This window comes from Brachyhypopomus gauderio, unplaced genomic scaffold (genome assembly GCF_052324685.1).
Source record: "Brachyhypopomus gauderio isolate BG-103 unplaced genomic scaffold, BGAUD_0.2 sc49, whole genome shotgun sequence".
Classification (NCBI taxonomy): Eukaryota; Metazoa; Chordata; class Actinopteri; order Gymnotiformes; family Hypopomidae; genus Brachyhypopomus; species Brachyhypopomus gauderio.
Window position 1 is genome coordinate 302,043 of NW_027506874.1, and position 13,110 is coordinate 315,152.

At 41.3% G+C, this 13,110-nt stretch overlaps 1 protein-coding gene across 5 annotated transcripts; it reads right to left on the reverse strand.

The window, feature by feature from the left end:
- Positions 1-6,622: 6,622 nt before the first annotated feature.
- On the reverse strand, positions 6,623-12,789 carry LOC143487711 (chromatin target of PRMT1 protein-like). Of its 5 annotated transcripts, none has more exons than XM_076986814.1 (7): positions 12,660-12,678; positions 12,437-12,464; positions 11,749-11,821; positions 11,478-11,622; positions 9,011-9,155; positions 8,741-8,839; positions 6,623-8,216 (listed from the first exon to the last, which is right to left on the reverse strand). In XM_076986814.1, the coding sequence occupies exons 3-7, from the start codon at positions 11,808-11,810 to the stop codon at positions 8,014-8,016; spliced, it is 654 nt and encodes a 217-aa protein (XP_076842929.1). In that variant the 5' UTR covers positions 11,811-11,821; positions 12,437-12,464; positions 12,660-12,678; the 3' UTR covers positions 6,623-8,013. The 5 variants fall into 5 exon arrangements, with proteins under 5 accessions (XP_076842929.1, XP_076842930.1, XP_076842927.1 ...); XM_076986815.1 differs by having other exon boundaries at positions 12,645-12,661; XM_076986812.1 differs by lacking the exon at positions 12,437-12,464 and having other exon boundaries at positions 12,660-12,789.
- Positions 12,790-13,110: the final 321 nt, after the last annotated feature.

Here is a 13,110-nt window from a genome sequence, read left to right on the forward strand (position 1 = left end):
TATATATATGTGAATAAAAAAAAAACGAAATTTCTATGCTGCTGGTTTTGCTTGTAACTTAATTAATCTCCATTTTCACAACCTAAAATATATGTCAAACTGACCTATACATGTACCTAAACATATAAGAAAAGTATTAATGCTTTAGTACACTCAAGTGTGAATTTACACTATGGAATATTGCAAATTTGCAGATTTTTTCCTTAAACTTCAGAAATTGACACCACACAAAATAAAGCATAAACACAATATGATGTTGTATACACTGGTGTTTTATATATCAAAATTTTCAGTAGATACTGTGTAATCAGAGCCGGAAAAAAAAGTACAGACTTTGGTCCAAGGTGGCTGAAATAAATCAAAACGTTACTGCACCCCTTTCGTTTTAAATAATGAATAAAATAATAAAAACACTACAATAAATGCAATATACAGCTACACACATGTTTATACACAGTACAGAACGGTCTCTTAAGGTCACAGCATGGTTCATTCTAGCATTGAATACATTACTGTCCCTCAATCCCAAATCCAACACTTTTAACCACCCCAAAAAAAGTCCAAAGTTCTTTTCTTACTCATTACTATTATTCATCCATTTCACTGTCATCAGAGTCATCATCCCATGGAGCAATGTGCTCTGTTTCTTTTGAAGTATTTGCACAATTTTGGCATCTACATAAATCTGTACGACACAGGCTGGCAGACATACAGGAACATCTCTCTGTCTCACATTTGCCCTGCTTACAACTGCAGTGAACTACCTGCAACACACTTTCAGGGGCAGGGGTTTTAGTCATCCAGGTCACCGTTAACTCTCCATCCTCAAGGTGCCATCCATTGCCAATGGGTGAAGGGGCACACATATTACTTTTCAGAGTGTCTCATTATTGCTGCTTGGTAGTTTGCCCTTTTGCAGTGCTGATACAGGGCATCACTTGTTGGTGGCATGGATAGTTCTGGCTAAGCTGAGGTTGACATGCAGAATGCTCTGTATCTGGCATCATTCAGATTCTTGGCAGATGTCTGACCATACAGTTGGCACACATATTTGCAAAGCAGTTCAAAGGTCGACTGATCCAGGTTAAAACTACTGCCCAAATCTGTAAATGCAGTCAGGTATTCCTTTTTCTCTGAGGCAAGAGAGAATGTCTTTCTTTTGCCCTTGTCCTGAAAGGCACTTGTAGAGTCACATCCTGAGAATGTGTGGATCCCAATAAGCGCTGAACACACACGGGGGCCAAGAGCTGATGACACCTTGGCTATGTCAATGATTCTTGTTCTGTTGGTAAATCCAGTGAACTTACAAGGTAAAGCTCTCTGCAAACCTACAGCAATTACTGCCACATCAGTATCAGGGCTCTTGATGACTACAGTCTTATGTTCCTGTGCAGCATGTTGTGCATGTAAAAACAAGCTGGTGTCACACTCCTCATGATCACATGTCAGATCCTCAACAGCATTAAACGTTTCCATACCGTTTGTTACAGTCATGCAGTGACACAGTTCTCCATGAGCTATGTACAAGGTTAAGTCTGACCACCTTGGTGAGATCAGCATCTTGCCATACGACACAGAGAAATTCTGCCAGTGGCTCTTTGTTTGTTCCATCCGACAGAAATTTCTTCCACTGTGTTGGTGTTCTCTGGTCCCGTCCATAAATTTGCACCTGTTGTGTACCACCACCAGCTCTACGTGATCTTTCCAGATTTTTTATACTAATTTCAGGATACCGGTCAATCACAAAGTCAATCCGTGTACACTTGTGCTTCAGAGCAAGCTTGATCATATACTGTAGTATGGTCTCACCAAGCTCTCCAAATGTACTCGGTACAGACCGAATGGCTTGAATGACTGCCATGCCGTCAAAGAGAATAGCTCCATTTGCTGGAACTTTGTCAAGTAAGCAGTCCCCTTTGGTCTCCAATAAATCCAGAAGAGCAGATTTGTTTGTTTTAGCAAGTGAACCATCAGAACTGGCTAAAGGGTATGAGGGTATGAAACCATTCCCAAGGAGTAGGACAGAATTTCTCTCAGATCTATCTTTCTACTTTGACCGATGATGAGTAGTCTGGAGAATAGCTTTTTGTCAGCACGCAGAATCAATTCTTTACCTGCTTATGGTATCGCACCTCCAGGGACACACAGTCTTTGTCCTGAATATGAACAAGTATGCTAGTGTCTTCCTTCATCGTGGCAGCTTTCAGCAATTGGCCTTTAAAAAATAAAAGAAAGAAGATATTTCATTTCCACAACAGGGACAAACAGTGGCAAATGGTGCTCTTTAATATGCTACCTTTCAGATCTCTCTCTTTTATACATGCACACACATACATACATATATACATACATATATATACATACATACATATATATATATATATATATATATATATATATATATATATATATATATATATATATATATATATATATATATATATAATTTTGCCTAATTTGTATCAATTATTTTTCTTCTTAGCCTTCCACATGTTATTAATGCAATGAATACATTTTTATAACTTTGTATTTTTTTTTACTTACCTGCTGAAAACGTTTCTGCCTGTGAAAGATTGTCCTTCTGGCGTTTGCCTCCAACAGTTAGATACTTGTCCTTTTTCTTGCATATTATGCATAATGCAGGAAGCACAGGACCAATACAAGGGACTGGCAAGCCCGTCCTGGATCTAAGTTTCTTTGTTGGGGAAGATATAGAAGGACCAGGGGATGGCAGAGACTCGCATCTGTCCGTATCCTGAGCTTCAGGAGAATGGGTGACTCGCTTCTCGGTCGCATCCAAGCGCTTTTTGTCTATAAAACGGCGGTAGCAAGTGGGGTGATACCCAGCATCTTCGGGAATATTCTCAAACTCTATTTCTATGCAATGTTTATATGTTTCTGCTATCCTCTGGCTCTCACCCTTTAAGCCAAGCCACCGTTTGACGCTAATCCTGAATGTATCCCACCGCGTTCGTGAAAATGCAATGGCCTCTTCTTTCTTTAAAGATTTAAGATGCATATAACATTGTTTTGCACCCTTTTAAGCACTTTTGAAGACTTTGTTGTCGTAAATTATTCATCTCCACTACTCTGTGTTGACAAAACGGGCGCAGACATGTTGGATTTCAGCTCCAAAATGCAGCCACCTGATTGGTCTAGAGGGAAGTAAGTCCGCGAATCCGTATCACTCATGAAGAAAAGACTACTACGCGAAGAAGGAACTATAGCCGATTTAAAACACGAAAAAAAAAAAAACTGCAGGATTATACATGGAGAACTTTTACTATTGCGCTCTGCACCGATAGTTCATTTTATTAAAGAAAGAATTATTTAGTGCCCCATATATGGAAACGGGATTAAACGAAAAACGTCTTCACCTTATGGCCTAATAAGTTCAGAAGGGCAGAGGAACCTAAATGAGATTTATTAAGTAATGGCTGCACATATAGCATGTTCTAGATCACTTGAACAGCACCTAAGACTAAGACTGATGTCAATAATCTCCAGAACAGAAGGCCCAGCACACTCAAACATTTACTTCACAAGACGAGGGGGAACAACTTCAGAACAACAATCTGACAAATTAATATGACCAATCGCTTCTCTTAATAATAAGAATGACTAAAACTGGTTCAAAGCATCAGAGTGTGTGAGCACAGTAGACGATGAAGAGGAGGAGCTACAGTAGATGACCCCATACAGGGATGAAGAGGAGGAGCTACAGTAGACGACCCCATACAGGGACAAAGAGGAGGAGCTACAGTAGACGACCCCATACAGGGATGAAGAGGAGGAGCTACAGTAGACGACCCCATACAGGGACAAAGAGGAGGAGCTACAGTAGACGACCCCATACAGGGATGAAGAGGAGGAGCTACAGTAGACGACCCCATACAGGGACAAAGAGGAGGAGCTACAGTAGACGACCCCATACAGGGATGAAGAGGAGGAGCTACAGTAGACGACCCCATACGGGGATGAAGAAGAGGAGCTACAGTAGACGACCCCATACGGGGATGAAGAGGAGGAGCTACAGTAGACGACCCCATACGGGGATGAAGAGGAGGAGCTACAGTAGACGACCCCATACGGGGATGAAGAGGAGGAGCTACAGTAGTCGACCCCATACAGGGATGAAGAGGAGGAGCTACAGTAGACGACCCCATACAGGGATGAAGAGGAGGAGCTACAGTAGATGACCCCATACAGGGATGAAGAGGAGGAGCTACAGTAGATGACCCCATACAGGGATGAAGAGGAGGAGCTACAGTAGACGACCCCATACAGGGATGAAGAGGAGGAGCTACAGTAGACGACCCCATACGGGGATGAAGAGGAGGAGCTACAGTAGACGACCCCATACAGGGATGAAGAGGAGGAGCTACAGTAGACGACCCTATACGGGGATGTAGAGGAGGAGCTACAGTAAACGACCCCATACGGGGATGAAGAGGAGGAGCTACAGTAGACGACCCCATACGGGGATGAAGAGGAGGAGCTACAGTAGACGACCCCATACGGGGATGAAGAGGAGGAGCTACAGTAGACGACCCCATACGGGGATGAAGAGGAGGAGCTACAGTAGACGACCCCATACGGGGATGAAGAGGAGGAGCTACAGTAGACGACCCCAAACAGGGGTGAAGAGGAGGAGCTACAGTAGACGACCCTATACGGGGATGAAGAGGAGGAGCTACAGTAGATGACCCCATACAGGGATGAAGAGGAGGAGCTACAGTAGATGACCCCATACAGGGATGAAGAGGAGGAGCTACAGTAGACGACTGTCTAATCATGTAAATGACACACAAGCAAATCCTGGATCCATGTAGAGAAATACAACCTGCAGTTTGTAGTATTTTCTAATTAGTACATAGATCATTACCAGACGTGGATGAAAATGAAACAATTTAGGTATATGAAAACTGTTGCATCTTGGGAGATGTCAAAACCACAAAGAGAGCTCAATCAGAAAGCACAGCACAAAGGCACAGCACCCTCTGCTGGACTCTTCAATGTACTGCACATAAACTAAAATCAGTACCTCAACCCCGTTTACTTAATCTGTAATTACATGAACATTTGGAAACGTGTAAAACTGGCCACGACTTACTCGAGTAAATACAACCATTTTTCTAGCTGTGGCAACTGAGTTTATGGGACTTCTTGAGAAATTTAAGTTAACCAAGTCTTTTTCCACTGAACACTAAAGTCTGAATTACAGGTCCTCAGTGCTGATGCCCTCATCTTTAGATATCACACACACACAGAGCACAGTGAGGACTGTGAGTCAACAGTTCAGAATTCTGCCCATCACCACAGAAACTCAAGCGCTCAGAGAGGCTCATGTTCAGTGGTTTGGTCTCCATGTACATGTACCTAAGAATTAAATTTCATCAAATGACCATTATAGAAAAATGACTTTGCCCTTTAGCAGCAGTAAATCAACAACCTCATTTAAACACCTGCATTTAGAGGTGAAACGATTCTTCGAATAACTCGAGTAATTCGATTACAAAAAATCGTTTAATTTGTCACCATCTATTTTAAATGTTTAAAATCCCGCTTTGTACTACTGCGCAGCTCCGGTATCATTGTTTTACACTGACTGTTATAACTGACGCACAGGTTTAAGGCAGCGTGATTTGTTTTATGGAGATGGCGGAAAATGAAGATAGCGGTGTCCGTAAAAGGGCAAAAATGTCAAAAGTGTGGGACCATTTTTCGCTGCGCAAGGTGGACAACGTAGTGCAGTGTATTTACTGTAAAACGGATCTGGCCTACCCAGGGCATAATTTGAGCCGGATCCTGGCGGAACAAATAGTTATTGAACAAATAATTCTATAAAAGACATTTTTTAAACACAAGATCCACATTCAGGCTTCCTAAATCACATAAGAGCTCTCCCTTTTAGCGATGCCTTTCTGCGTCTTCATAAAGCTAAAAGCTAGTTATACTTTCGCGAGTGACCGTAGCGTGCAACTCCGCGAACGGCGGAAGCGTTCATACTTGACGTGTCACAATTCTGTGCAGTGTTGTCCGTAACGATGTGTGGTAGTATAAAGAAACACCCATCAAAAACAGGGGAAGGAACATTTACCTGACGAATTTTAATGTTGCATTGTGTTTCAGGTTTGAAAAGTGCTGGAATTTAGGCATAAAATGCACGTCTGCACTTAAAACACTTATAAAACACACGTAAATCATTTAAAAGTAATTTATATAAACGGATTGGCTTGTTATTTTGACATTTGTGCGCCTAAGCGTTGGGTTTTGTGTGCGATTCGGTGACATTGTTGGCCTCAGTGATCCCTTGTCTCGTGCCGCTGTTTGCGTTCCGGAATCGTTTGATTTACAAATTAAGCACTGGGCCTACCATAACAGTACTTCCTCAATGCTTCAGCACCTAAACTTATTAAAGCGGAATAATAGCCAATTGCTTGCTCATTTTAAGAGAACTTTCATGTTGCATCACACACTATCAATATTATTGTGTTAAAAACACAAAAATGTGATTTTATCCGATTACTCGATGAAAAAATCGACAGAATACTCGATTTAAAAAATATTCGATAGTTGCAGCCCTACCTGCATTACTTCAAAATAAACCAAGGGTAAAAACTCAGGTGTTTCATATAATTTATTGAATCAAGTCTTGTTAAACGATTGAGTGTTGGCAGCAACACTTGCATGCAACAACTGGTCTTTAAACATTTAAGCACAATAGAACATGCAAGAATATTTAAAGCAACATACACTTGAAGAATGGGGAATTAAATGGTCCCTCCATGATCACCTGAATATTCAGACTGAATCCCATAGAATTTAAGTGAACATAGAATTTAAGTTGTGAACCAAAAAACTTGATCTTGCATTTGAGTGCTTCAGTAACTATGGTACTCCGATTCCCAACCTTTCCTCCACATCCCAAAATTAAACCTCTCAAAGGATTTTTGCTAAAAATGATGCGACAAAAACAGAAGTCAGTGGCATTTTACTGACACACGTGGGGACTGAAGACGTCTAGCAAGAGTCAACAGCGCAGCGTGTTTCCTTAAGCTCCCAAAATCAGATCTGTTAGTCAAACCCTGGAATCAGACTCCAGGTTAAAGTTGGCCTTACGCTAAACATGCACAGGAAGGCCTGCAGAAGTTCAAACTCTGATGCCACGTAGGAAGCCATTACTCAGGAATACACTAACACTCTTCAGCTGTTGGTCTGATCTCCAAGAACACAGCTCGGCCCTGCTGTAGCTGAGCAGTATGACTGTTCAGTGATACCATCAAACTCAAGTTTAATGACTTCAACCTCCCAAATTAGGTAAAACATTCAATAGGAAAGATATTTTGATAAACTGCCAGGTGGGAGGAATTCAACACAAACGACATCTCACAAGTGGCAATAGGGGTATAAAATGACTCACCCCAGACACAGGAGACTAAAATAAATTACACGAAGTACACATTAGCATTTCACAGCAGATTTACCACTTCAGGTTGTGATTTTGTACCTTATTATCTCAGCAAAGCAGAAAAAAATTTGCAGTAACAAAAGAATTAGGACTGCACACTAGTCACTCAAACGTCTACTGAACCCAGTGTCAACAAGAACAGATTACAAACTATTTCACTGCCTCCATCTAATGTTCTATATTCAGCCAGACTGAACAGAGCACACTGAACCCTTATTCTAGTTCACCCCCAAAAAGAAAAAATAATATTTTCACAACTTATTACCTTAAAATAATTGGAATATGGAATCATAGTACACATATGAGCATGGCACCATTCCTACGAGTATGACTGTATTGGGGTGAGATGGTCAACCAGCACATTTATCCTGGTTGCAGGTCACTGAAGTCTGGATATGACACACAAGGCTTTACACATATACGTGTGCTTTACATATAAACATGTGCTTTACACAAACGTGGCTGTACACATAAATGTGGCTTTATACAAACGTGACTGTACACACAAACGTGACTGTACACAGTGGCGTCCTCTGGCTGTATTACAGCAGATCCTGTGAGTCGACTTCAGCCATGTATTCATCCAGTTGTGCGTCCAGATAACTCTTGCTCATGGACATGTAGTCATCCAGCTGTGCGTCTAGCTCCTCCCGTGTGGGGACGGGGCGATTATACGGCCTGTACCTGACCCCAGACCAGCTGTGGCCCACAAACCCCCCACAAACCCCTGAAGTCTGACCTCTACCTGTAGGTTAGAGAACAGACAGGCTGAGCCTTTAGGAAAATGGAGGGATTCAAGGAAAAAGGGTTTTGGAAAGACAAAATAAAGTCTGTCACGTGGTAACAAGATTTTTAGAATGTGATGTGAAAACCTATCAATGATATAAAAAAATACATGAACAAAACAGCAAGGTTTGTGGAAATATTGTGTTTTTAGGTAACTTAAGCAGGACAAAATATTTATTATAATCATGACACATTTGCACTGTTATCGTGCCCCTACTTCCCTCCCAAAAAAAAGTAATAATTACCAGAAATTGCATTTTCATTTCATTGTTTTTTTCCTAAATTAATTTACAGTTGCAATTGATTAAACACCAACAGTCTAAATGTTGAATGTGTGGGTAGTTAGGAGGTCTATTTGCACCTAAAGATGGGGCCTGGATCAACAAACGTTCACTCACTGCAATCATTACCACACTGGAATGTGTACCCCACCCAGTAATGTGCTGAAGTGAGAGTTGAGAGTTGTGGTGGTGGATCTCGTACCTTTGCCCCTCACGGTTCCTCTCACTGCCCTGTTCTGCATCACTGCTGCTCCCTTTACACCAGCGCTGTGAGGAGGCTGCACCAGGCCACACTGAGCCACTACAACACAAACTACACACTCACAATCTACTGGGGCCTGCACATTACAGACCCAACACCCTGTGAATGGGTACAGCCTTACAGATCACACTGGTGAAATTAAGCTGAAACAGAGGACCACCAGGGCACCCCCCCCAAAGAGACCCACAGGTGAGGGTCAACCTGACTTACATCTCCGTGATAAAGCACCAACACGCAGGCCTCCTCTTCCTCTTGGCCTGCCCGCACTGTTAGCCTTCCCAAACTGCACCCCTCTCACCAAGGGCCTGCCCAGCCTGGCTTTAACGCCCCCCAAACCCACACGCTGTCTCACAAACTGCAGGAAAAGATAAATGATCCATCAGCCATCATGGAGCAACAGGACACAGAAGAGGGGGGGGGGAGGGGGGGGGGGGGGGGCAGCTTAGGACAGAGTACTGGAGACGTCTCACGAAACTGAAGACACAAAGGCCACCTGTCTTCACAATATGGGCTCCAACCAGGCCGTAAAAGCACACAGAAAAAAGAGAAAGAAGAAGAAAAAACATGGCTTCCAGGGAAGACATAAAATTCAGTATTCAGAGTGCCAGTGCTGTCCCAGACATGCTAGCCCGACTGATGCGGTCTACACTGCAGTGCCTGCTGATGCAAACCAAATACCCAAGAACATTCACAGAATAGCGCAGACTCCGTTGACCAAACGCATAGCCACTGAAAATGCAGGACGATTCTTCAGATGAAGAAAGGAGATGGTGAAGACTCTCCTTGGTCCCCACTGGGGACATGGGACACCCAATCTGAGCAAAAAGTAACTCCAGTGACTAGTCCTCTGAGGAGCTGAAATATGGCTGTCCAGAGTCTCTCCAGGACAAGAACAGCAGTTGACAGACCACCAAGACGTCTCCAGTTTTCTGATGTCAGTAAGCCAGAAGAGGAGTCCAAGGATGAGATGGTAAACTTTGATACCTACTATGACACTGCAGGCCACCCTTAACAGTTATTATAATAATTTTATATTATGTAAAACTGAATTAAGATGGCATCTTGGCTTTGCGTGACTTGACTAACACTTGGAAACAGAGTTGCATGTGCAATGTGCTGAATGTTTGCTTAAATGTTTGTAATAGCCCAATGTGAGTATTATTGGAATTATTTATGGAGAATACATAGGATTATTTTGAGGGAGACATGTTGTGCTTGTTTACAAGGTGTTTGTCTAATAGGTTTCAACTTCAGTTTGCATAAACTGCTTTATGACATTACAGATGTAAGTATGATTATATATATATATATATATATATATATATATATATATATATATATATATATATATATATTAGTGGTGGGCCGTTAACGCCGTTCGTTAATTTGATACTCTTATCGGGCGATATAAAAATTATCGCCGTTAATATATTCTTAAAGTTGGGTTGGGAACTGGGTCAAAATGGGTAAGCAAATTATGATGACTTTCACCTTGATAGTTTAGCTCGGCTGTATTCCTAACCAAATTGCACAGTAGGGGCGAGAACGAGTTTTCAAACCTGTGAATTACAAATCGGACGTGTGTTTACATGGATGCGGCCACGAAGTCGCCAGATTTGCTTCATGGAAAATTCATTTTTAGGAACGTAAAGTGTTACCGGAGCGGAGCTCGGAGCGGTCGTTTTCTGCATGGTCCTAGCGCTAGATTTGTCGCTATTTAAATATTTCTTTTTAACCGTTAAAACTGCAGAGGAAAAAGTCCCCCCCAAATTATGTCCATGAGGTTAAATGTACTAAATGTTGGCTTACATTTCAAATATCATGTTTAGCTGAATAAACATGTTATCAACCCCTTTTAATGTACAGTACGTAGGCTTACAAATTCATGTTTACCTGAATAAACAGTTGAACACGAGTAGCCTACATTTTATTGAGCATGTTTTTTTTCTTCAAGTATCAAAGTAGAACAGCTTTCTCAAGCAGTCATTGATGCATTTTGGAAACAGGAGATGAGCCCCTGGTCTAATGCACCCTCTGTATTAAGAGTCCCTATCTCAAAAACTGACTTTGTCATTACTTGGGTAGCACGCATATGAGCCATTTTAATATATATTAATTTTATATTAATTATAGAATAATTAATCTAGATTTAAAAAATTAATATATATATATATATATATATATATATATATATATATATATATATACACACACACACACACACACACACACACACACACACACACACACACGAGATATCGTGTGGAAAATATTGCTTTATGAGCAACGTATTTTCCTCTCCTTGCATATGGCATGGAGATCATTTCCACATTAGGGAACACACACTGAGTTTTAAATGTACATTACATGCCATGGATGGAGCAATTGAGTTGAGTCCTAGATCTTTCCAGCCTGTGATTTAAATGGACTGACTGGTAATTCACTCTCAACTGTTTGAGAATTTTAATGCTAGAGATTATCTCATATATTCAAGACTCAAGACGTGTCTGAATAGTTATTTGAATTTATAGTGAATTTACCTTAATACATTATTCAACAACTTCCCTTCTAAAGGCATTTCAATATCTAGGGAGTCTCTAACGAGGCCAAACCTGACTGTAATCAGATCTCACATTATGATTATTTCTACATTTTCTTAGTTTTCATGTTGGTGTACCGGCTTGCTCTTCAGGGCCGCCACTACCGAGGGTCTCCGGGCCATCTGGTGGGCCAGCCGGCGGTTCTTCACCGAGGCGGCCTGCTGCCTGGCTCCTCCGGCGCCGACCACACCTGCCTGCTTATTCGTTATCAAGCTGGTGAAGCTGTGGCAGAAGAAACAGTCTGATTCACAACACCATAAACAGCCGAATGTCTTCAGGCTCTCCCAGACTTGGTCTTGGACTTCACCGAAAGCTCATGTCGCATCTCCTTTAATGTTTGACTCTCACCGGTCGTGTAACGACATCGTAGAGGTGTTCGTCAGCAATATCTTTGGGGGCGGAGAGTCCATATTTATGGCAACTGTAACGTTAATGGAGAGGAACACGCTGAACATACAGAATATAGTGTTATTTAATTAGCATGGTCTATTAAAACACTGAGGGCAGAAAAACACAAACCAAACTCCCGCCTAAACGCGAGGCGGGAAACAGCGGCGGTGCGCGAGCCGCCCAAGGGCAGTTAGCCACATTAGCAACGAGCAAACTACCACAGGCACGACATACACAACATAACCTAAAATAACATAACCTAAAATAATCTAACTTAAAATAACATAACCTAAAATAATCTAACTTAAAATAACATAACCTAAAATAATCTAACTTAAAATAACATAACAGGATTTTAAATTGTAAAGCGCCTTGGGTATCTAGATAAGGCGCTATATAAATTGAAACATTCAACATTCATTCATAACCTAAAATAATCTAACCTAAAATCACAAACTAAAATAACTAACGACCGAAACCACAAAAGCTGAGATGAGGTTCCGTTCTGTTTTTCTGGACACTGTAACTCCACTAATTTTAACATCTACTCCCACATTCATTATACAAGCTGTATCTCTCGAACCCTTAACCGATAACCTGCAGTACAGCCAGAACTCTTATAGTAGAATTGGACGTGACTACTTACTTTAATTAACTAGGTAGATGTTTTAAGCCTAAAATAAACACAAAAAATAACAATGTTGGCCATCCGTAATGTTAATACTAGGGTGGACTAGCGAGTTAAGGCACGTGAGGGGCATACGAGCTCCCACTGCAACAAACTCAAAACCAGTACAAAAATCAAGTTTACAGCCCATCAAAACCAGTTCAGTCCAGTTCAGTTCGGCACTCACACCAGTGACCTTCACCTGCGCACATGTCTCACGTTATTCTTCTTCTTCGACGATTTTGGGCAAAGCGAACGGAAAACTCGCGTTTGTCAAATATCGAGCTGACGTTGCCCCCTAGTGGTCGTTCTCTCTCAATGCCGCTGTCTGCCAGTGATACTAGGACGTACAGCGACAATGGCATGAGGGTCTATGTGAGGAAACCAGATGTTTTTAGTAATTAAAACGCGTTAAAAAATATAATATTATAATATATATATGTGTGTGTGTGTGTGTACGTGTATGTACGTGTGTGTGTGTGTGTGTGTGTGTATATATATATATATATATATATATATATATATATATATATATATATATATATATATATATATATAGAGAGAGAGAGAGAGAGAGAGAGATGTTTTTCAGAGAGATGTTCAGATGTTTTTAGCTATTTTTTTCCGCGTTTTAATTGCTAAAAACATCGGAT

What these genes read in the sequence shown, in the direction of transcription:
- LOC143487711 (XM_076986811.1), bottom strand. Translation starts at nt 12,669, where the DNA reads ATGTGCGCAGGTGAAGGTCACTGGT. An exon ending in ACGATGTCGTTACACGACCG is followed by an intron (nt 11,623 to 11,748) that starts GTGAGAGTCAAA and finishes CTTCTGCCACAG; the next exon opens with CTTCACCAGCTTGATAACGA. An exon ending in TGGTGCTTTATCACGGAGAT is followed by an intron (nt 8,840 to 9,010) that starts GTAAGTCAGGTT and finishes TTTGTGTTGTAG; the next exon opens with TGGCTCAGTGTGGCCTGGTG.